A 25200-nucleotide genomic window follows, 5' to 3' on the forward strand; every position below is an offset into this window, starting at 1 on the left:
CAATGTAATGAGAATGAAATTTTTGCATTCTTATGTGATTTTTAAAATGTTATCTAACTGAAGGTTGCTTAATTTAATAATGTTTATTGAAGTGATACGAAATACTCCAGCAACCCCTTTGTGAGCTTATAGTCTAATTATTTTGACCATCATAAAAGGAGATCGGAGAATTAGGTCCCTTGGTTGCCTTCGGTTCAACCTCCTAGGAGCTCGTTTTCTAGTGACCTCCAGCCGATTTCTGTGCCGTTCCAACCTGTCATGGTACTGACTCGAGGGCTGGTTAGTTTCGTTAAAGACCATGGACAGTTTCATGTCCCAAATTTGACACCCGTACTTCCATAGTGGCGAATTGATTTGCTTATAAATTGTCACCTCATTACCATATGATGGTCCATACAGGCTATAAACAGGCTGCGGTCGTGGCTGTACAGCAGGGGACCAAGGACCCCAGCTGCCACATCATGCCGAGTAGATAGCGCCGTATGGAAGCCGCGAATCGTCTTGAGGTACGACCTGAACAATCCGAAATATGGCACAGGCTTGTTTGATTTTCAATAGGATATCGCTAGGCCACACTCTATCAAACGCCTCCCAGATGTCCAGATAGAAGGCGTTACAATACTCATTATTGTCATAGGCCTTAAGAATTTGGTCAACAGCTCGATAAAGCTGCATCAATTGGTTGTGTCGGCCTTTTTATATGGAATATCTCTATAGAGCACTGCAGCGCCACCTTACGCCAAGAAATGGCTCTATTGAAATGCTTGAAATGGATTCAAATTAGCATCTGAAAAGGTTTGCCTTGGACAACGCTCATAAGTAGGCAACACTTTTTATGCCAATTCTGAAACTTTTGCAATTGTTTAATGAGAATAAATATATATCACAAAATATTAAAAGATTTCTTGTTTATATGTATTCGTATTGTTTATATGTATATTAATTTTAATTTATTAATTTTTTATTTATTGCAAATTTATTGTATTATTATTTTTTTTATTAATTTACATTATAGACTTTTTTCTCTTTATAGTATTATTTTTATTTTTTTTAAATATATTTATATTTATTTTAATTATGTATGTATTTAATTTAATTTATGTAAGTACATTCATTGTATTTTTTATTTATTTATATTTTTATAGTTATTTTACATTTATTGTATTATTTTCATTTATTTAAAAATATATAAACAAATGCATATTTTTGATTTATTTACATTTGATTTATATTTGCTTTCTATTTATTTATGTTATTTTGATTTATTTAATTTATTGAGTTAACCATTTAACACTTGCCACAAAGTGAGCAACTCATTTAGTTCGCATCTTAATTTTGATTATGAATTTGTAAAATATGCTGCAACAGCAACAGCAACAACCAATTAAACAGACCTAGCCGACAACAAACAAAACGCTAGCAGCAACAGCAACAGCAACAACAACAACAGCAACAGGAGCAACAACAAATCGTCAAACAGCCGAAGTCGAGAGCCAAAGCCGAATAACGCAGCAGCCGAAGGACTCACACAGCTGACGCTAGCTGGCTATCTGTGTGTGTGTGTGTGTGTGTGTGAGTGTCTGCCTTCTCGTGCTGGCTATAAAATACGCCATGCAACACGAGGCGTTCATCAGTTCGCATTTGTGCTGCACACGTGACGGATCGCAGCTACAATTATTTTTGTTTCTCATTCAAACAAGACAGCAACAGCAACAACAACAACAACACAAACTCTTGAACATCGCAACTCGTCGCGTTTGTTGTTTGTTGATTTCTCCTCTCGTTTTTTTTGTTTTTTTGTTTTTTTTTTTTCATGTTTACAAATTGGTTAACTGGCAGCAGCAACGGCAGCAATGCCAGCAGCAGCAGCAGTCGCCTGCCGGCTCCTGCCAGCAACAACATGTCCATGGTTGGTGTTGGCGGCGTCATGTCCACACCGCCGGATGTTATCCTGGAAGTGGGTCCGGCGCCAAACAGCGTCCGCTTCGTGGCGCACGCCCTCGTCCTGGGCATGCACAGCGGCTACTTGCGCTCGGCCATTCGCATGGACGAGGCAACGGCAACGGCGGCAGCAGCTGCCGCGGCAGCGGCCACAGCCAATGCCAATACGGCGGCAACTGTTGCTGCTGCGGCGGCAGCAGCAGCAGCAGCCGTTGCCGCTGCCGCAGCAGGAGGCGAATTGCTGCTCTACTTGAGCAACGTGACGGCCGAGCAGTTCGCCCCGCTGCTCACCTACATGTACACGGGCTACTTGGACCTCAACGTGGACAACATATTCGCCGTGCTGCTGGCCACGCACGTGCTGCACATGCCGCGCGCCCTGGAGATCTGTCGGTAGGCATTCGCATCGACTCATCCCACTTTGCTTTGCAGTCTTGTTTTATTTATTTACTTTTGTTTTTTGATCGCTCCACTTTCTGCTTTTGCACCACTCAGTTCGTTCTTGGCACGCGCCCAAACGGAGGGCTACCTCAGCGGCAGCCCGGCCAATCCGCATCAGCTGCAGCTGGCTGCTGCCTCAGCTGCTGCTGCCGGCGGTGGCGCCTCCAAGATCATACGACCCATTGCCAGCAAAGCGACTCTGCCGAATTTCGGATTCTTGCCGGCGCCAGCATTGCCGCCACCACCGCCGCCGCCGCCAGCACCAGCGCCAACAATTGCTGCCGCAGCCAGCTACTTGCAGCAGCCGGTGGAGGCGGAACAAATGCAGCTGCAGCTGCAGCCAGCTGAGCCCTTGACGCTGCAGCAGCCCGACGAGGAGGAGGAGGAGGATGTCGAAGTGTTCATCGACAGCAACACGGCCACCGACAATGAGCTCGACACGGAGGACTGCAACGTGTCGGTGGTGAGCAGCCTGGCTAGCAGCAGCGCGGCCAGCAGCCTGAACATCGAGCGTGTCGATACCAGAACAAAGCAGCCGACGCCGACGCCAACGGCAACGCCGACGCCGGCGTCACCACCGCCGCCACCAACAGCAGCTGCAGCAGAAGCAACAATTGCTGTTACAACGGGCGCGCACAAGCAGCGACGCGGCAACAACAACAGCAGCAACAACTCGCGCAAAAGTCAAAGCAAACGCAGCAGCAACTGCAACAACAGCAGCAGCAGCAGCAACAGCAACAGCAACAACAACAGTCGATTGCCGGTAGCCAAGGCAACGTTGCCTGCATCGGTGCAGCTGGAGACAGCAACACAAGCATCAAAGTTCATCATCGATGTGGCCAGCTGCGATGGGCCCGTGCGCTTTCGGCGCATACTGAATACGGCGTACGGCCACAAGCCGGACAGCAGCTTCGTGGCGGGCGAGCAGCAGCGGACGCAGCAGAGCGTCAGCTACTCGTTTCATCAGCAAATGGCGCGCGCCATTAGCAGCCAGCAGCGACAGCAGCAGCAGGAGGAGAACGAGAACAGCAGCGATGCAACAGCAGCAGCAACTGCCGCAGCAACAGCAACTGCCACAGCAACTGCAACAGCAACTGCTGCTGCCACTAATCAGCGCAAGCAAACGCATGCAGAGTTGTTCGTCTGCGTCTACTGCAAACACACATTCAAGTCGCAATATTGCTATCAGAAGCATGCCAAGCGCCACTTGAATCCGCTCAGCTTGGACAAGAAGCTAGCGGAGACGCCGGACAGCGGCAGCGGCAACGAATTGCTTTGCCTAACAGCAGCAACAACAACTGCTACAGCAGCAGCGGCAGCGGCAGCAACACCCACAGCTACAGCTGCAGCGGCTGCAACAGTTGTTGATGGCAATCTGGCTGCAGCAGCGCTGCTGCGCCGCGAGGTGCGTCCCCTGGACATGAATGTGCAGTATTATCCGTGCAAGACGTGCGGCAGCAAGTTCCCGAGCTATTATTTTGTGCACAAGCATCGCAAGCTGTGCCATGCCGATGAGCTCGAGAACAACAACAGCAGCAGCAACAACAACAACAATAATAATAGCAGCAACACCAACAACAACAACAATTTGACTAGCAGCAACAGCAACAGCAGCAGCAGCAACAGCAGCGGCAACACCAAACGTGAAGCAACAACAGTTGCCAGCTCCTTGGAGGCAACGAACTAATCTAATCAAAACGCATATCGATAAATTATCGAATTTAGCACGCGCACACACAGACACACACGCACATACAATTTTTTTTTTTGTGAATTGCTCTAAAGTTTGAATAAATAAAAGTTAAATATACAAAAGAAAATTGTGAACAATCGATAACTGATTCAATGGCATGTCGATAAATAGTAAACGAACACCATATCAAGTGTAGTCCATAAATATTTAGTGCTTTCAACACTTTTACTAAGAATCGAAACAACTATCAGTGTTATCGATAGAACAATTTATCGATAATATATCAAAGTTGAAGCTAATGCAACATATTTGCAACAAATCAATTGTATTGACGATATAACTGTAGAAAACAACCACTATAACATTTGCATTGTTATCGATAAGTGCAATTATCGATCGACCCTGGTATCGAGCGCAACAATTGTGATTTCCTATAATCAAATCAATTTTCTACTACTATACACAAAAATATGTATTAGCTATCGGTAATACTTATCGATGAGACGAATCGATTGCTGTCAATCAAACTGATTAACGAACATTTGACTCTGAGATCAGTTTCGATTAATTGAAAGTTGAACACAGTTCGAACGCGTCGTCTCCTTCCCTGAATGTGAGCACCCCTCGGGCATGCCGCAACCCTTCAGCATGCCTCGTGCTACTTGCTTCTCGCTTCTCGCTCTTTTGTGGCAAAGATGGCGTCGGTTAACGCAAACAAACGTTGCGGCAATTTAATAATTAAATTAAATCACTTGCATAATAAAAAAGAAATTTACAAAAATTTTAATTTAATTGCGTTTAATTAACTCGCCAGGGAGATGACAGACAACAAACGGTCATGTGGAGGCAGCGGAAGGAGAGAGATGAAAAGAAAGAGAGAGAGAGAGAGGAAGAGTGAGGCTGTATGAGGTGAGGGGAAGAGATGAGAGGAAGAGGAGGTAAATCGGTCGAGCTATAGCTGGAAGCAAACCGCAACGCGTCGCGCTGAATGACAGACGGACAGATGGCTAGAGACCCATCCCACTCCCATACTCCAACAGCCCACTCCTCAGGGCTCACACCCACGCACCACCCACTTGGACCATGGCGAGAACGTGGCAGGCACCAATCAAGCATCCACAGGCTGAGCTGAGCTGAGCTCAGCAGCAGTTGGACTTGAGGCGTATGCAGATGCATCAACTATTCATCGGGGACAGTCGAAAGAAGTCAAACAAAAGAGAACAGCAGCAGGAGGACGAAGGAGGACGAAGGACGAACGCGAGCTGGGGTAAACACTTCATATTCAGATTCCACACAAAGGGCAGAGAGCACGATAATTGGGAAAGCGCGAAATGCATTTTTGATGAGCCACAAAGGACGTAGGACGAAAGTCCAGCAGCAAATCCAGTTCAATTGCAGCTGCAGCCGTTAAAAGAAAAACAGGTAAAGCTCTATAAGCTCTGTAAAATCAGAAAGCTTAAAGTACAACTGTAAGGGCTCTAACAAGCTTTAAAGCTATATATGGGCTAAGCCATGAGAAAACTTGCAAATAACTGCAACCAGAGCTTGAACAGGAGACGCTTTAAGCTTCGAGCTTTAGCTGCAATAGTAAATGGATGAACTAAAACGCTTTAAAGCTCTAAAGGACCGACAGCTCAAAATGTTTACAACTTCACTGCAGCTCAGCTGAAGAATGCCAAAGACTTTAAATATCTGAAAGCTTTAAAGCTTTGTAAGTCAATGCACATTTCCCAAAGCTTTCGGTATAAGCTAAGAGAGCTTTTTGGGTGTAAATCTGAGACTCTGAAGTTGGATCTGTAGAATTCTATAGAACATTGATATGTTACATGGGAAAATTTCCAGATCCGTTCGAACTTTTGGCTATATAAAGCTCGGCCTAAACTAGTTAAACAAAACTTTTGGCACTTACCTTTGGCATCCAATGCCAGAACCTCGGAGGTGTTCAACAAATTGCCCGCTCGATCTGTGACCATTGGCGTAGATGTTGACGTTGTCGCTGGCCTCGTTCCGGCTCCAGTTCCAGTTCCGGTTCCGGTTGCGGTTCCCGTTGCCGTCGTCAACGGCGACGATGCTGTCGATATCAGCGATGCGGCGCTAATGAACATCGTCGATGAGGTCGACGACGACGAGGATGAGGACGAGGAGGCGGGCGCCAAGCCGGAGCCGGCGCCTTTGCCAATGGACGAGATTTGATTGGACGCATCGCTGGCGTTCAGTTTGATGTTGCTGTTGTTGTTGTTGCTACTGTTATTGTTGTTGTTGTTGTTATTATTGTTGTTAACGTTGGACTCGCCAGGCGCCAGCTCAAAGCGTTTCTTCTTGGCATCGCTGTGGGAGATACGAAAAGAAATTTCATTAATATCGAATCAAGAAATTACATATGCGATGCGATCATTCATAGATATAGCCGAGCAGGATAGCTAATCGTTTTCTATCTGTTCAATATACCAATCCAACGCTACATTGCATTGTTCAATATACCAATCCAACGATACATTGCATCATTAATAGCTCATCGATAGCTATCATTCCTTTAACGATTACTGTTTTATTGGCATTGTACTTATTCGATATTCGATAGTATTACTTTCTCTTACTTTAAAGGATTTATATTTTATTTATAAATTTAATTTATTTATCGATCTCTTATCTGGCTATATATCGACAGCTAATAGCTTCCTATTAATAAGCATTTTATCAATATTATTAGTTCGTATCGATAACTTTACATGTTCTAACTCCTCATCTATTTAGCATCAATTATAATATGTTCAATGTATTTAGAACCATTACTCTCTTATCGATAAGTGTTTTGTGAATAACATAATTTCCTATCGATAATTTAACTTTCTCTAACTCTTTTCGATTTAGTAGCTTTGATCTTATTTATCGACTGATAGAACTCTGCTATCAAAAAGTATTTGATCAATATCATTAATTTGAATCAGTAACTTTACTTTCTATTAAATGGTTTTATTTGTAAGCCCGTACCAACCTATCGATATATTTGTCAACAGTTAACCTGTCTGTCTTTGTCTGATACTGCACTCTGCTATCGATAGGTGTTTGATTAAAATCATTGATTTTGTCTCAATAAATTTTATTTTCTCTCAAACATTTCTATATAAAAGACAATATCAAATTATCGATATTAGCTTTACTTTCGTTCAAACAAGTGTATTTAAATGCCAGTATCATGTTATCGATATATTTCTCAACAATTATTCTGATTGACTAACGATATTGCATTCGATCAATATGCATGGCTTGCCTCAATAGCTTTACTTACACTCAAAAATTTCTATTTATAAGCTAGTATCAACTTATCGATATATTTATTGACTATATTTGATCAATGCTGTATCGATATCTTTACTTTCACACACTAAGGCCTAACCACATGTCACATTTTTGCAATGTAATCGATAGCAATTCGATCCCTGCCCGATCGATAACTCACCTAACGTCGGCATGCAGCTCATTGCCGGCACCAAGTCCCTCCACTTGGGCCGCCTTCAGCTTCTGGCCCAAATAGTTGCCGGCCGTGGTGGCCGTGGTAAGCGTTTGCACGCCGCTCACCGGCTCCGTGGCTCCAGCTGCCGCATTGGGCACAGCAAAGCCAGCAGCAGCCGCTGATGCTGATGCTGCCGATGCTGCTGCTGCTGCTGCTGCTGTCGCTGCAGTCGACGTCGTCTTTACGATTTTATCGCCAGTTGCATTTGTCGAGGTTGCAGCGGCTGCCGTTGCAGCAGCGCCCGTTGCAGCATCATCGATGCCAGCGGGGGGCGCGGGCGCCTTCACGTTGGCCATGACGACGCTCTGATAGCCAGGCTTAAAGCCATTGATGGCCACGCTAACCGCTGGCGTTGCCGTTGCCGTTGCCGTCGCATTGCCAGATGTCGCACCAGTTGCTGCAAGGAGAAATTCAAAATTAGCGAGTCTCGGCAGGGGTTGAAATCCACTTCCACTGTAGCCACTTACCACTGTAGCCATCGGCTGCCGTTGCTTTGCTCTTGCCGGCCAGCTGCTCATCCGTCTCGACCGGCTGCTCCGCTGCCTTCACTGCCTTGCCATCGCCTGGCTGGGACTTGGATGCCTTGGACGTGAGCGCAGCAGCAATCGCAATGGCAGCAACAGTCGCACCAGCAGCAGTTGCTGCAGCTGCCTCGCCAGCAACATTTGCCGACGCACTTGTTGCGGCTGTTGTTGCCGTTGCTCCTGTTGCTGCTGCTGCTGCTGCTGCTGTTGTTCCTGTTGCTGCTGCTGCTCCTGCTGCTGTTGCTGTTGCTGGCGCTTCCTCCTCAGCGGTTTTGGCTTTGGCGTCGCTGCTGCTACCCGTTGAGATCTCCGTTTTAGCTGCTGCTGCTGCTGCTGCTGCTGTTGCATTCTTATTCGCTCCAGCTTGCGTCTTGCCTGCATCCGCTTTGTCCGCAGTTGTTGTTGTTGCTGCTGACGCTGACGCTGCCGTCGCTGCTGCTGCTGCTGCGGCGGCTGCTGCATTTTTGGCCACCTTTTCGCTGCCCGCCGCCGCTTCGGCAGCTTTGCTAACGGCACTCGCCTTCTCGGCGGCACACTCGGCCGCCTTGGCGGCATCAGCGGCTGCCTTCTCGGCGACGCGTTCCCGTTCGGCGGCACGCTCGGCCCGTTCGCGTTCCGCCACGGCGCTGGAGCGATTGCCGGACTTTTGTTGCTGTTCGCGCTGCAGGCGCGTCGTGACGCCCGTGGTCAGCGAATCGATGATGCACTGCGGCAGCTGGGCCTGCGCCTTGGCCGGATTCCGGCTGCTGCGTGTGCGTTGGCGGGATTTGCGCAGCAGCTGCTTGTAGTTCTCCGTCTTCTTGCTGAGGTAGTAATAGCGTACGCAATCCTGCGGCGACTTGCGATCGAGGCTGGCGGCGATCATGCCAAAGTTCTTCGGATGCTGCAGATACTTCTCCTTGAACGTCTCCTTCTCGCCGGCCGTCCACAGATTGAGTGCCTTGCGCTCCTCATGGACGACAATCATGTTCTCGATGCGCCCGTTCTCGTTGTGGTAGGCGCAGCGACGCTGCCGGGCATCGTGCATCAGGGGCGGTATCACGGCATAGGAGCGCATCTTCTTGTCCTCGAGTGCCTGCTCCTGCAGCCCGTCCATGATCTCCTCGAGGTCCGCCTCGGACTTGATGCGCGAGCCGACACGATTGAAGCGCTCCTTGTCCTCGCGCTGCTTGCGCAGCTCCGTGAACACCTTCTCGAAGAACTCGCGATTCTTGGCCTCGCGCGCCTTGCGCTTCGCGCTGCCCTCGGCCCGTTCGCAGCGGCGCTGCCAGTCGGCCTGATCCTTGGCATACTTCTCCACCAGGCCCTGGTTGTACTCCCAGCGGTCGGCCTTCATCTTGCGTATGTGCACGAGCAGCGGCGCCCGCACCAATGTCTGATGCCGTTTGATCAGCTGCGACAGCGCCTCCACGTCCAGCGGCTGATTGTACAGCGGCAGCCAGGGGCGTGTCATGCTCTTCACGCCGCCCGCCTCGCTCACCGCGGAATGTTGTGCGGCGGCCGTCTTGCGGTTCGCCTCGTATACGCGCTGGGCCAGCAGCTGCGTGCGCCAGCCCAGCTCCATATACCGCTCATTGCCGCTCTCAGCTGCCGCCTGCTCGGCGGCCGCCTTCTGCTGCTTAACCGTCGCCGCCGCCGCCGCCGCCTCGTCCAGCAGCGCCTTCTCCTTCTTGCGCAGCGTTACCATTGCCGTTTCGGCATACTCGATTTCATTGTCAACGCGCTGGATTTGCAATAGCAGATCCTCCTTGGCGCTGTTGTTGTTGCTGCTGCTGCTGTTGCTGCTGTTATTATTGGCATTGTTGCTGCTGCTGCTGCTGCTGCTGTTAATGTTGCTGCTGCTGCTGGCGCCGCCTGTGCTGCTGCTGCGTCCACGCTCCTCCGCATTGTCGCTGGGCAGCGTTGGTGAAATGGCCTCCACCTGCCGTAGGTAATGAGAGAATTAATAGGCAAACATCTCAGAAAATTGGGGTGCAGTGACATTAGCTGAACGCGATTCGATTAAATTATCGATGTTTATCGATATCATTGCTATCATTTTCTTTTCTGTTAAATAAGATATCCCCTATTCAATCTTAAGCTTTTTAAACAAATTGAAGACGAGCTTTCATTAGAATGAGGGTGAAAAACGAATTTCGAAAGCACATTAAAGCCTTCACATAGCAATGAAATTGTTGGCAAAAGCTAATTATATCTCAGATAGCTCATTGAATCAGTATATTTTGTACTACAATTGAGCAACTCAAGTAAAGTAAAGCTTTCAGAAAGCACATTGAAGATCTGAAAAAGCACATTAAAGCTTTTATCAAACACATCAAAGCTAGATACATCCCCTATAGAGCTACTTGACATAACTATAATCATTGTCTAATAAGCGATATTGCTTTATATAGATCTTTAGGTCGTATTTGAAGCTTTAATTGCTGGAATACAAAAGAACACATTACACATTCTACAATTAAGATGAAGAGTTACTCTAATTGTGTATATCCTCTCGATTAAAAATAGATCTTCTCTAGCTATAGCAGTAACTCTAGTTGTGTATGTCTTCTCTATTAGATATAAATCTTCTGTAATATAGATTTGCTCATATCACTCATAAAAATGAATGGATTTCTAAGAACCATCTATCTTAATGTTAATTCCATGATAAGGATGAGAACTGACATTATTATTATTCTTTGTTATAGATAGAATTTCTCTAGTTTTTCACAAAAATGAATGGATGTGCATCTCTTTTGCTTAGTCTTATATCGTAGTTAAGTTAGAAGTGACTCTAGATAAAGAAGTAACTCCATTTGTGTATATTCTCTCTATTAGAGATAGATAGATCTTCTCTGATGTAGATTTGCTCAAATTTCTCACAAAGTTTATGGATTTCCATCCTTGCTGAATCTTTATTCCATGAAAAGGATGAGAAGTGACCCTATTTGTATATACTCTCAATATGAAAGGTTCGTCTTATCTGTTATAGATTGAATTTCTCAAGCTGCTCCTTTGCTTAATCTTAATTCGATGATTAATCTATTGTTCAGCTAATGTCATTCACTGGCTTCAATCTCAACGATTCGTCACCTGTGGATGGTATGCTTCTGTGCTACTTGCTGCGGCTGCTGCTGCCGCCGCTGCTGCAGCTGCTGCTACTGAAGCTTGGGCGCTGCTGCTGCTGTTGCTGCTGCTGCTGCTGTTGTTATTGTTGTTGCTGCTGCTGTTGCTGCTGCTGGTGGAGAAGCTGATCAGCTGCGCATTGGATGCTGACACCGTTGGCGGCGGCACCATGCCACGTGCCGCATGCACCTGCGACGTCAGCTGTTGCAGCTGCTGCTGCAGCTGTGGCAGCGATTCCATCTTGAGCTGCTGCATGGCCAGCGGCGTCAGCACTGAGCCATCGGGCATGTGCAACACGCGCCGCGACTGCTCCGCCTCATGATTGCTCTGCCTACTGTTGTGTTGCTGAGCTGGCGAGGAGCGTTGCTGCTGCTGCTGCTGCTGCTGTTGCTGGTGTGGCAGGTGATTCATGTTGCTGACATTGGCGTCGCTCAGGCGCTGCTTCTTATAGGGCTGACCCACGCTGCCCGGCGGCTCAGACAGCGACGGATGTTGCTGCTGTTGTTGCTGCTGCTGCTGCTGTTGCTGCTGGCGCTGTCCAGCCGCTGCCAAGGCTGCGGCATTGGTCAGGTATTCGTTGTTGTAATGCAGCGACTGGTAATGCGACATGGCCTCCATGACGAGAACGCCGCCGGGCTGGGCGCCTGGCGGTGCCATGCTGCCGGCCACTTGGAGGACGCCGCCGCCGCTGCTACTGCCTGGGCCGGCGGTTGAGGCGACAACGCCAATGCTGCCGCCGCCGCCGCCGCTGCTGCTGCCCGGGCCGCCTTTGCCACCGCCAACGGCAGCAGCGGCGGCGGCCACCGTCGCTGCACGCGCCGCCCGCTGAATCTCCGGCACCGACGCCTGCAGCTGAGGTATCCGCATATATGGACTCTCCCGATGATAGTTGGCCACCGGCGCAATCCCAATGCTGTACGCCGGTGGCTGTATAAAATGTTGCGGCGCATCCGCAAACTTGGCGTAGCTATTCGCCGCAGCTGCTGCCGCCGCGCTGCCCGGTCCAGGACGCGGAGGCGACAGCGGACTAGCTGCCGACCTCGACGACTGCTGCTGCTGCTGCTGTTGCTGCTGTTGCTGTTGCTGCTGCTGTTGCTGCTGCTGTTGCTGCTGCTGCTGCTGTTGTTGTTGTTGCTGATGCTGTTGATGGTGCTGCTGCTGGTGGTGGTGGTGATGCATTTGCTGCTGCTGCTGCTGCTGCTGTTGTTGTTGCTGTTGCTGGTGCTGCTGCTGCTGTTGCTGATGGGATTGCAAGTGTCCGAGGCTCTTGACATACGGCTGCTGCTCCATTGTCCTGTACGACCAGTGGGGGAGAAAGAACAACAGATTATTAGATTTGTGTGTAGGTATGCGATATATCTTACGATATATCTGACGATATATAGCTATTAATCAAGCTAACAACCTTTGCAACTCGGACCGATAAACTATTCATTCAGTCATTCATTTCACTCTATATTTATATTATAGAACCTAATGTACGTTTGCGATATTTATAACGATATATTTGACGATATATGTGCAGCTAATGAAAAAACTATGCAACTTGGATTGCTTGACTCTCCATTAATTCATTAACCCACTCATTAATTAAATTGCATCTATTTTTATATTTACAGTTCATTCATTCATTGATTTATTCATTCAGTCATTCATTCACTCATTTATTCCTTCATTTATTCATTCGTTTATCATTATATTCAAACTATATCTATTCGTACAGTTCACTTCATAAATATCGATCAATATCGATTCATGTTCAGCGCAATATCGATATTTCCCTAATGAACAAGTTCAAGTTATTAATTTAGCTAGATATGAACTGGATTAGTTCAGCTGCAATGAAGCCAATGCCAATTGAACTAATGGTTCATGAGCTATTAAACGAATCGTTCATGAGCAATTGACAACATTTTTTAAATAAATTTATATTAGTTCTATAGTTCACTGTTTTGACTAAGTAGGCTAGTGAATTAGTTCCAGCTGTGAGCTATAACATTTAACCTAATACATATATGACCATTTAGAGTTCGCTCGTTTATGAACTACTAAAAATATTAATAAATAATTGATCTTGGAACTAAACTTAACAATCAAGTGAACAATGCATTAGTTTCACACTGTTTGACTGAATGTGTTCCGTTGGTGAACTACATAGCTTAATTAGATATGACCAGCACTAGTTCATGAACTATTAATATTATTGATAATTTACCATAGATTTAAACTAAGCCATCAAGTGAACAATGAATTAGCTCCTTACATTTTATTGACTAAATAAGTTCCAACAACGAACTACATATGACCAACAGCACTAGTTCAGTCTGTGTCTAAAGAACCAATAGTTTATGAACTATCAATGTTATTAATATTGACCCTGAATTAAACGAATCAATTATGTGAACAATGAATTAGTTCCTTAGCTTACATTGATTGGCTGAATAAGTTCTAATGACGAACTACATATAATGAACAGCACTAGTTCACTCTGTTGTATATGCCAATGGAACGAATAGTTCATGAACTTTTGATATCAAAAACACTTAAGCCTAGATAACTAAATAATAAAGTGAACAATGAATTAGTTCTTTAGTTCACACAGTTCGGACTGACTGAGTTAACTAGTTCAAATGAACCTAGTTATAAAGAATTCAACGCAATTCTCCTCCAACATACTTAAAACCAATCAAGCTACAGATGAATCCAAATTCAACAAAATTTTTTTTTTTTGCAATTTCGTCAGACATTCCTGCCTTTTATCTCTTCTTCTTTTTTTTTTTTTTGTGTTTGTATATCTTAAGCCAGCAGGTGCATTCAGTAATCGTTTGAAGGCCAGCTTAAGATGATGATGGCTTTATGAAGTGGCTAAACAGGTTTGACCCCATTGTGCACGCCTGGGCCAATCTACGCTAATCCGAGTGCAGCGCGCATCAATTTGCATAGAATGTAAAATTTATTAGTTGCATTTGAGCGATGCGCCTTAATGCTGCCTCTTCATATTTATTGAGGACACGAACCCGGCCGGCCGGCCGACAGCTTCACACATGTTGCACACGTTGCGGTGCGAATGTGAAGCGACCAAAATGAGCGAGAGAGCGAGTGTATAGCTACGCTGCTCGTTTTCGTGAGCTGTGTGCGCCTGTGTATGTGAGCGAGCGAGTGCGACACAGCAGCATAACAGTTCGACATGCTCGAGCAACATGTGTGCGGCGAACGGCAACATCGAGCGTGCTGCGGCAACATGTTGCCGCAACATGTGCACGACGAACATGTTAAGCAGCAACATCAGCCATTCTGCTGCCGCTGCTGTTCGTTCGCTGCTGCTGCTGCTGTTACTTCTGCTGCTGCGGCCTATGCCATAATCCACCCCAAGTCAGCCGTCATTATTAAAATATCTTTTTTAAACGGTTGCGTCGCAGCTGCTGACGCTTGGGCCGTTGCGTTTGAGTTGTGATTAGCGTGCGACGCGTTTGACCCGACAGAGCGAACGTCACATACGTCAGGCAAATGTTGTCGCCAGTGGGAGGGGTAGCCATGAGAAACAGACACCCGCATACACAGCTCGGTCGGTTATTAATTCATTAAATAATAATGACACATAGACAGAGCGAGAGAGAGAGATAGATAGACAGAGTTTAGCGACGTTGCGCAGAGCAGCGGAATGCATAGCTGCGGCGTTGCCAAACTTCAGTGATAGCTATTTTTAAAGAATGAAGCATGCGAAACAACAGCACGCTTTAAAGCTGCGCTACCACCCCCTCACTGCACACTCATTCATACACACACACACACACATACACACACATTCAAATAAATAAATATGTTTGTGTATATGTGCTGTGGCGGCGTTGGCGACGGCGGCTTCTGTCTGGCTCATTCAGCTTTAAAATCAAGCGACGATGACGACGTCGACGCTGCTGCTGCTGCTAGCTGCCATTTCTCATCAATCATATCGACCTACAGCAATACACACACACACACACACACACACATCTGTACATACAATGTGTGCATGCAAATGAAATTGAGCCTCTCGCACCCCCGAGAACTCGACACACACACACACACACACAGATTTCCTTTCGTCTGCAATCACACCACGATGTTGCTACCCCCCGTTGCCCAGTGCCTGTGCCCGCGTTGCCAACGATTGCCAATTTGCGAGCTCCTTTGAATTCGAGTTGCAAGCTTCGAGTTGCCAGCTTCGAGTTTCTTTCGTTTTGATGGCTTACCTGCAACGAGTAAGAGAAAGAGAGAGAGAGATAGTGAATTAGTATGCGTGTGCGTTTATTATTGATTGCATAAGGCTTTAATTATAAAATAGCTTTCTATTTGCAATTTAATATTCCATTCCATGGCATTCCATTCCCTGCCATGGCATTCCCTTCTATGCCATTCGCATTTCTGGCTTGTCTCTTATCGAATTTCATTTGTATTTTCTAAGGTATATTTAATTAACTTTAGGAGCCATTTAATATGCCATTTCATTGATTATTATTTTCTACTTAGACATAAGATATAGATATATGTATGTATGTATTTACTATATATGTATATATATTTATTTATTTTTTACATGTCTATTTCAATTTTCTCTTTTGTTATCAAAGACTTCCACTCTGTATTTACTTGCTTTAATTACTTTTGCGCGTGTTTTTGTTTTCTTTCGTCCAGCTTCGAGCACATGGAAAAGCTTTTCGACGCATTAGCTAAAGAAATTGAAAAACAACAACAAATTGCAAAAAGAACTTTCTTTCTGCTGCTGTCAGTTATCGTTTTTCCTCTGTTCTCTCAATTTGATTTTAATCTATTTTCACTTGCCCCATCCCCGGTTGAAAATGCAACTTTAATGGACACAAACAGCAAAACGAAGAAGAAGAAGAAGAAACTCAAAACAAAACAAAAACTACGAAAAGAGCTTTGCTTTTAATAAGCTCTGTTGCTGACGCTCTTCAAGTCGGCTCTCTCGCTCGCTCTCGCTCTCGCTCTCTCTTAACATCTATGTTTTGCGTGGGCTTTAAAGTTGCGCCAGAAACAACACCGACAACAACTACAACAACAACTACAACATCAACAAATAATTAAAATTTGCAGCTTGAACAACTTCTTTTCTTGTTGTTGTTGTTTGTTTTGTTTTCTGTTTTTGTTTTGCATTTCTGTTTAAAAGTGGCTGCGCAGCAGCTGCGACGCTGGCAGCGCCACTGAGACAGGCCACATGTGCCGTTATGTGCCTGTGCAAATGCAATGTATGCATGTATATACATATATAAATGTGTGTGTGTGTGTGCGTCGACTGGCAGCATCCTTGCGAGCAGCGCCACCCAATGCGGCCCATTCAACAGCCACGCCTGTGAGCCACATTGCATGTGCTATATACAGATACATACATATATGCATGTACATATACGTGTGTGTGTGTGTGTGTATGTAAGTATATATGCATGCCTGTGTGTGTATGTGTGTGTGTGAGTGGCATATATAAAATAAAAGTCGCCATACAAGAAAAACTAACAGCGAGGGCAGCCAAAGGGCAGGCACACACACACACACACTTACAACGAGCCAAACTGTGTGCAGAGGCGAATGCGAAATGAGAAGAAGCAGCAGCAACAGCAACAGCAACGGCAACAACAACAACCGTTAAGTTGTCCTGAAGGCAAATGCCGCTACAACGCAGTAAAAGCAGCAGAAGCTTGAGGCAACAACTCTCTCACATTCAACCCTGCCCTCCCTTTGCCGTGCTCCCTCTCCTGCTCTCTCTCTCTCTCTCTCTCACTCACTCTCCATCTGCCACTCTCTGCCTGCCCCACCCATCGCCCAGCGGTCCATGCCCAGGCGTCTGCTCTTTGGCAAGTGCAAAAATTTATCGATTTTCTGTGTGTGTTTTTGCAGAGTTTTTAACGGTTACGTATGGCCCCGCGTGTGTGCAGCAGCGGGAGCGAAGGTACACAAGGAAGGGCGACAACGGACATGCCTTGTTATGAATGTAGAAAACCAACCACCCTAGACCCCCGCCGCCCCACTCGCTCGCCCCGCAAACTGAGTCAGGGGCGTGGACAGCAGCTGGTAAGGTAGACAGCCAGGTAGCTAGATGAGTTGGTTGAGTTAGGTAGGTAGGTGCACTTTGTGTGCCGACATGGCTGATTATTATCCTGGGCAACTCTTCCTGCCAGAGAATGACAGAGAGCGAGAGAGAGAGAGAGTTGGACTGAGAGAGACGTAGAGAGCCAAAAAGATGGGAGTAACTGCGGCGACGAGAAAACAACTTTAAAAACAAACTTTCATTCTGTCTGTGTATTGTGTGTGAGAGTGTGTGTGTGTTTGTTACACCCTGTGCCATGTGCCATGTGCCCTGTGTGGCCATGTGTCACCCTGTGTGCCATTAAATTTCTGTTGAACTGGAAATTTAATTTGCGGCTGAGACTACCAACAGCTTAAGAGGCTTAGACGCAATAGAAGAGAATGAGAGAGCGCAGATACATAAGATAAATGAGACATAAGGGAAGCACCCAAGAGAGGGAGCGAATGACAAAGAGAGAGAGAGAGAGAGAGAGAGAGAGCTATATAGCAGTTTGGGTCAGCTGCAGCAGTGCGCAGCCAAGTATAAAATTGGCCACCCTGCCTCCGCCCCCTTCTGCTAACTGCCTTTATTTTTGTTAAAGTTTTTGTTGCCAGCACTTTAAGAAAACTTTATGCCTTGGCCTCAGCTCATTGGAATCGACAGTGTTGTAAAAGGTATTCTGATCAAAGTTGGCTGAGCAACTGGACGGCGACCCCAAGACTTCTTTAGTCGGACTCAATGTGCTCTTTGGAGGTAACTTAAGCAGCTTTCCAACACTGGCAACAGTAAACTCTATTGCTGTTAGTGTAGTCAGGCCTTAATAGCCTAACTGCTCTTGAAAAGTCAGCAAATACCTTGTTCAAAATTGACCAATACAACAATACATGTAATTTGACTTGGTTCATGGGCTTTTCAACACTACTGTTGTATATTTGAGTTGCTAAACACTACATGAACTCGATTGCAAATACTTTAAGAGACAGTGAGACGAGAGCTACAAATTGCAATGCTGTAATTGACAGTAAAATACTAAATATAGCTTCACAAATCATTAACCAACACTGAAACACAACAACTGTAACATTTTAGCAAATTTTGTCTACCAGTATTTACTAACACAGCAAATATATATGCCATATATTTTTGTATGCAGAGTCACATGCGAAAAATTGCTCTTTTAGATAGATTAACCAACACTGTAAATGCCATAAATTAATTAATTGTTCTACGAATATTCCCTATTCCAAGCACCTTCTACTGACTACAGTCTGAACAATAACAAGCAACTTTACATTAACGTTATGCAACACTACAACTGCGTAACGCTGTCTAAAGAACGCTTTATATGTAAATCCAGCATTCAAAACTTAAATCGTGTTTCCAACATGAAAGAACGGCTTTTAGCACATAAGCTTCATTCACTCCCAAGCAGATAAGTATGTATGTATATGTTGGTATATCCCGCACTCCCCCACTCCGCATCTACCCCTCCCGCCTAGCACCAACTAAAAGAAAATACTATAATTTAGTATTCAAAGCTTCGTCGCGGGCATTCATATCTTATCTCATCTGGCGCGCCCAAATGGGAAGCTTCATTCATGGAATTGCACATGGGGGCTATGGGTAGGGGCGATGTCGCCTTTACATTTGGTAATTTGAAAGGTTTCAAAGAAACACAGAGACATAGAGCGAGAATTGACATAGGGAGAGATAGACAGACACACACAGAGAGAGAGAGAGAGAGAGAGAGAGAGAGAGAGAGAGAGAGGGAGAGAGAGAGAGGGAGAGAGAGATGAGGGAAGGAGATGTATGTATATATGTATATTGCTGTAGATACATGCGACACAACACAAAGCACACGTAAATCCCATTCAATTCTATTGAGAAATCAGCTTTTGTTTCGCACAATACTAGAGGATTGAGATAGAATAGAATAGGATTATATTATCTTTATACTAAGCAATTCAATAATGTATTATGTACACACTCACACACACACACATATACACGTACTATGTGCCCCTATCATCATTACTCTCATTAATCTCCTTCTCACTCTTTCGCTGCTGCTGTCTTCTTCGCACAATTGATTGGGCTTCACAAACAATTCGCTATTAATTGGCGTTGCATGCAGCAAAGAAGAAGAGAGTAAAGCAACTACGAGGGGCAGAGATGAGACAGAGAGAGAGAAAGAGAGAGAGAGAAACCGATAGAGAGAGAGCGAGAGAGAGGGAGAGAGAGAGAGAAACAGCTTTAGCAACTTTAAACGTAGCTGTCTTGCAATTCTTCCATTGCATTGTTTCGCTTCGTTTTGTTTTGCTAGCGTTTCGCTGTCGAAATAATTTAAGGTTTTCTACAGCAATAAATTTTTGTTGCTGTTTCATTTGCAGCTTTTATATTTATCTTTTGTTTTGTTTATTTGGTTACTTTTCACAAGCAACAGCTGAGAGATTAGCTAATATATGTATTTGTTCATATAGATTTTAGTCAACACTAAAGATGCGAAAAGCCCTTGCTGCTTGAACCAAGTACGTTGAGAACGTTAGCCAGCACTGGCCTTCATCGACACTAAAGAAGCAGAAATATGCTTCAGCTAACACTGAATGTTGGCCAGCACTGGAGATAAGGAGTTTAAAAATGCAGAAATACTCATTATCCAACACTGGAGATACGGTATTTGGCCTAAACTAAAGATGCAGAAATGCATTTAACATTAACCAGCACTGGATATACGGTATGTGGCCTTCATCGACATTCAAGATGCAGAATTGCATTAGGTGTTATCCAACACTGGAAATGCGATATTTGGCCTACATCAACACTAAAGATGCAGAAATACGCTTTAGCCAAGACTAAATAGGTAAAAGTGAACGTTAACGAGCACTGCATATGCATATGTACGATTTAGCCAACACTGAGGATGCAGAATTTAGCACTAGCCAACACTATAAAAGGAGAATATGGTCTTTTTGTTCTTAACCAACACTGGATATACAGAAATTCAGCCCTGATGAACATAAATTAGCTTTAGCCAACACTGCAAACGTAGAGGCAAACCTATGTTAAGACTATAATTATAATCTCTAACTATATCACTTTGTAGCACTCTTCAGGCTAAAGCTCGGCCATAACACCCAATAAGTAAACACCAAATTTTGCAACACTGCGGCAAATGCACAACCTCCATTGCAATCGAATGCAACTGTTTATAGTGGTCAGTCAACTGTGCATAGCAGTGTTGGTTAATTGCATTAGCTGCCCCGCCTGGCACTAATCAACACTGCAGTTGAACTAATTACACAATGTGTATAATAGTATAACAGTATAACGCTTAATTAGGCGTGCTGCACTCACTCGATGCAGCTCATTGACTTCCAACTGTCGCTTTAACTTGAACAACAACTATTTATACCCTGAACCCATTGAAAATGGGAAATCAGGGTATAATGGTTTTGTTGAAATGTATGTAACAGGCAGAAGGAGGCGTGGCAGACCCCACAAAGTATATATATTCTTGATCAGGGCGACGAGCTGAGTTGATTTGGCCCTGTCCGTCTGTCTGTCCGTCTGTCCGTCTGTCCGTCCGTCCGTCTGTGCGTCTGTCCGTCTGTCCGTATGTATGAACGCGTCGATTTCAGAAGATATAAGAGCTAGAGACTTCAAATTTTTTTAGAATGTCCGTAATTACAGCGCGCATATCAAGTTTATCATTAAAAATCGATAACTCATCCCGATCTTTTTTTATCGATAAAAACCCTTATCGAAAACCAGTTATAAAATTATATCTTCTACACCTTTATTGCTAGAGTCTCCAAATTTTTAATGTATGCTTACATGCAATTTATACAATTTCGGTTTTTGTTAAAATTAACCCCCCACCTCTAAATTCACCCCCTCACCCTCACTTTTGTAAAAAGCGTATTTCAAATACTAGAGACTTGTGCTTTGGCAATTACATGCATATTCATGTTATAATCATAATCTGAAAGTTTCATGAAGATCGTACGTCCATAAAAAAAGTTATTAAACTATTAAGTTCTCATAGTAAGCGCACACTGCAGCCCATGCGTGTTTATGCGTGGGTGCTTGTGTGTGTATGTGTTTGTGTATGTGTGTGTATGTGTGTGTGTATGCGTTTGTGTGTGTATGTGTGTATGTGTGCCTGTGTGTGCGTACGTGCCTGTGTGTGTGTGTGTGCGTGTTTCTTGTGTAAGCTGAAAGACGCGAAAAATTATTGAAATATCTATTGCTCCAAGGGTTCAGGGGATCTCGTAGTCGAGCAGTCTCGACTAGAGCTTTCTTACTTGTTATTTATTTTATTTTATAATATTATATTATTAAGATAAATATTATTATTATTATTATTCATCTCAGCTCTTTCATGGCAGCCCTCGCACGTCCTCTTTGCCATCTGGTTAGCCTCTTTAGCGTTTGCTCCCAACATTTTAGTTTGATGTCTAAAACTTCCGCATTTAATTACACCTGCACACTCTCAAATGTATCTCTGTGTGTGTGTGTTAATTTCTATATTTAGCTACAGCATTAACCACAACATTCCATAGAGCATATGCAAAGCTATTCATTGCCTCAACTTCAGTTCAATTTATTCTCTTGATGTGGAAATTTAAATTCGCTTCACCTTTGAGGTAATCAATCTAATGTGCTATAGCATGCAGCTTTTGTCAGGCATAACACGTTTTTTGTAGAGTCAAAGAACTCGTTGGAGTTACGAGTCTAAAACTGAGCGAAATAGAGACTAAATGAAGAAGAGGAGACGGAAGGAAGAAAGAACAATAAAGCGTAAGCAAAATGTGAGGAGAATTTGTATAGGACGAAGAAGCAGCAAAATGTGAAGAGAATTTGTATAGGACCTTCAATAGTATGCAACAATAAATGGAAAGTTTAAAAGAGAAAAGGAAATAGACAAACAGATTGCAAAGGACAAGGATAAAAACACAAGGATAATAAGATGCGATACGTAAAAGAATGTTAAAGGAAAGGCAGAAGGAGAAGAAAGGAAAAGTAGAAGGATGAGTTAATAAATAAAAGAGGTCGACCAAGGCAAAGGATAAAGAACAGACTAAAAGAAAGAAGAAAAGAAACGCAAAAGAGTTTTGTTTTAGTAAATTTAATATAGAGATAGATAGATATAGAGATAGATACATATATTAAATAAAGAGTATATAAATTAACATAGATTAGCTAAATATATATGTAGGTATATTGAATAAAAATTATATTTTATATACAAGGAATTTTTCAGGAATTTTTCATATAGTTATGTACATCAATTATTCAATTAACAATTCTAGTTAACTATATAGAGATATATTGTATATTCTAAAGACAATACATATACATATATTATATATAGCTTTATATATATAGTAATTATATTTTACAAAAAGTCAACTTTTCATTTATTATATATTTATAGAATTTTTTCATTTGCTTAAATGCTTTATTAATATTCCAATTGAAAACACTATAGTGCAACTGTATGCATCTACACACATGCACATAGATACATATATGCATATACATATATACATATACTAGTATGTACACATTAAATATACATGGTATATGTATATATGTATTATATACTAGTACATATACTAGTGTCTATTCTAACTACTTAATTAAATTTCTGTTTTTCTTTGTCTCCCCCCATTCCCATTTTATTTATTTTTGCATTATTTCCTCTTGCAGCTGTTTTTACAGCTGTTTCGATGGCAGTCAGCAATTCACTTGCTGTTGTTGTTGTATTTCGAGTATTTGTGTTTGCGCGTCGTCAGCTTGAAAATTAAAAATGTGCAATAAATTGCAACAACAACAAACATAAATAATAATATATACAAAAAAGAAGTATTCCAATTACGAGACATCAGCGTAATACAAAACGAGAGGGAGAGAGAGAGTGTGTGTGAGTGAGAGAGAGTGACAGAGGCATGTGCTGAACTTGGTCAGCAAACTGATAACTGAGCTTACACATGTGCATGCACACACACACACACACAGAGACACATGCGTATGATTACTTCTGCATGTGTATAACAGTTATGCTCATATAACAGCTTCGATTGCCACTGCAAACTTCTGGCAAATCCATATGCAAATTTTCACATAACACTGCGAAATTTCAGCGAAAGACAAGGAGCCTGAGGAGGAGGGAGGGGGTTGAGGGGGTTGATTCTTACAAATGCTGCATTAGACAGCGGCACAAAACAAGCGAGCGAAGAGGAGGGGAGATGAAATGAGGAGATGCCAAGACAAGAGTAATGCAATCTGTCTCTCTCACTCTCTCTGTCTTTGTCTCTCTCTCTTCTCTTGTACATTGAACTTTTGACTGCCCGCTCCGCCCCGTTGGCAGCAGCAGCTGGCCTGCATTATGGCCTTACCCGAATCACGACTCCCGTTACCCGTTACCCGTTTCCCGATTCCCATGGCCTGCCGCTCGCACATTTCGATTATATTTTTGTGCGATTTATGGCCGCGTTTTAGTTTGAAATTAACTGCTCTGAACACAATCGAAAAGGCAGACCATAAAAAATATGAAGAAGTAAATGTGAAAGAGAGGCAGGGAAAACAACGCAGCTGCAAGGCAGACAGAGGCGTGCCCACAGTGGGGGCGGCAGCAGTGGGGTATTTCATATCTAATCTGGGTCGTAAAAACATGTTTCATGCGTTCCTAGGCATGCCAAGCAAACCCAACCCTCGCACTTTACCCCTCCCCTAGTCACTCACCGCCACCCTCATAGACGCAAAGACTTTGATAAACCTCGTGCGAATTATAAAACGGGTTAACTCTATTTTTTTTATATTTAACATTATTTCTTTACTCCTTTTGCTTTTGCCTCAGCTATTGACACTATTATTCAAAAGCCTTATCTAATCAAGTAACAAGGTTTATAATAGAATATAAATAGAATGAAGGGTCGGGAAACATGGCTGGAAGTCACTTGAATTACGCTCAATTCAGAGATACTCTACAAAAGTGAAGAGAGTGTATTAAAAGTTGATGAAATTATGACAAATCATCTAGATCACTATTGTTTATAATAGATCGTATATCAGATAGATCATATAGATCGTATATGGAGTAAATCATGATGTTTTATCAGATATATCATATAAATCGAATAACAGATATATCATATAGACCATATATGAAGTAGATTATAATGTGCTATCTGATATATCATATAGATCATATAGCAAATAAATCATATAGATCGTATATGAAGTAGATGAACATGTTTTTCCAGATATATCATATAGATTATACAGCAGATAGATCGTATATAAGGTAGATCATGATCATGATATTTTACTAGAGCTCTAATCTACATCGTATATCTGATATATTATATAGACCGTATATGAAGTAGATTATAATGTGCTGTCCGATATATCATATAGAGCATATAGCAAATAGGTCATAAATACCCTATATGAAGTAGATTATAATATGCTATCTGATATATCATACAGATTATTTAACAGATAGATCGTATATAAAGATCATGATATTTTACCAGATCTATCATAAAGGTCGTATAGCAGATATATCATATATATCTATATATAGATATATCGTATATGAAACTGAGATACTATACAAGATAGATCGTAGAGCTGATACATCATATGGCTCGCATATCAAGTAGATCATATAGATGTTATACTAAATAGATCATATAGGTCGTTTACCACACCTCGAAGACTCCATATATCAATGTATATCTGTAAGTTCTCGATTAGTTACAACTTTGAGTACAACAAATCATAAAACTTCCATCAACCATGGGACTACAAGTTCCAAATATAGGTTGTGATATAACCAACATAGTATTTCAGTTATATGCACAGATAATGTCATTTAGTTTAGCCTCGTACTGCACTATCTAAAGAAAAG

The 25200-nt window shown here is 43.5% G+C and overlaps 2 protein-coding genes across 2 annotated transcripts in view; one reads left to right on the forward strand and one right to left on the reverse strand.

The window, feature by feature from the left end:
- The window catches only part of Smr (nuclear receptor corepressor smrter), a 62389-nt gene that overhangs the window by 23656 nt on the left and 13533 nt on the right, over positions 1 to 25200 (reverse strand). Inside the window, exons 2-5 of the mRNA XM_089473780.1 lie at positions 11189 to 12515; positions 8057 to 10034; positions 7536 to 7986; positions 5985 to 6403 (exon numbers count right to left, since the gene is read on the reverse strand). Coding sequence (XP_089329906.1) covers positions 5985 to 6403; positions 7536 to 7986; positions 8057 to 10034; positions 11189 to 12515 — 4175 coding nt within the window. The remainder of the gene's footprint in view (positions 1 to 5984; positions 6404 to 7535; positions 7987 to 8056; positions 10035 to 11188; positions 12516 to 25200) is intronic.
- On the forward strand, positions 1622 to 4831 carry LOC149268082 (uncharacterized). Its single transcript, XM_089473790.1, has 2 exons — positions 1622 to 2334; positions 2437 to 4831. The coding sequence occupies exons 1-2, from the start codon at positions 1814 to 1816 to the stop codon at positions 4067 to 4069; spliced, it is 2154 nt and encodes a 717-aa protein (XP_089329916.1). The 5' UTR covers positions 1622 to 1813; the 3' UTR covers positions 4070 to 4831.

The sequence above is a fragment of the Drosophila arizonae genome, chromosome X (genome assembly GCF_054131065.1).
Source record: "Drosophila arizonae isolate 15081-1271.41 chromosome X, UAZ_ARI_1.0, whole genome shotgun sequence".
In the NCBI taxonomy this organism is placed as follows: domain Eukaryota; kingdom Metazoa; phylum Arthropoda; class Insecta; order Diptera; family Drosophilidae; genus Drosophila; species Drosophila arizonae.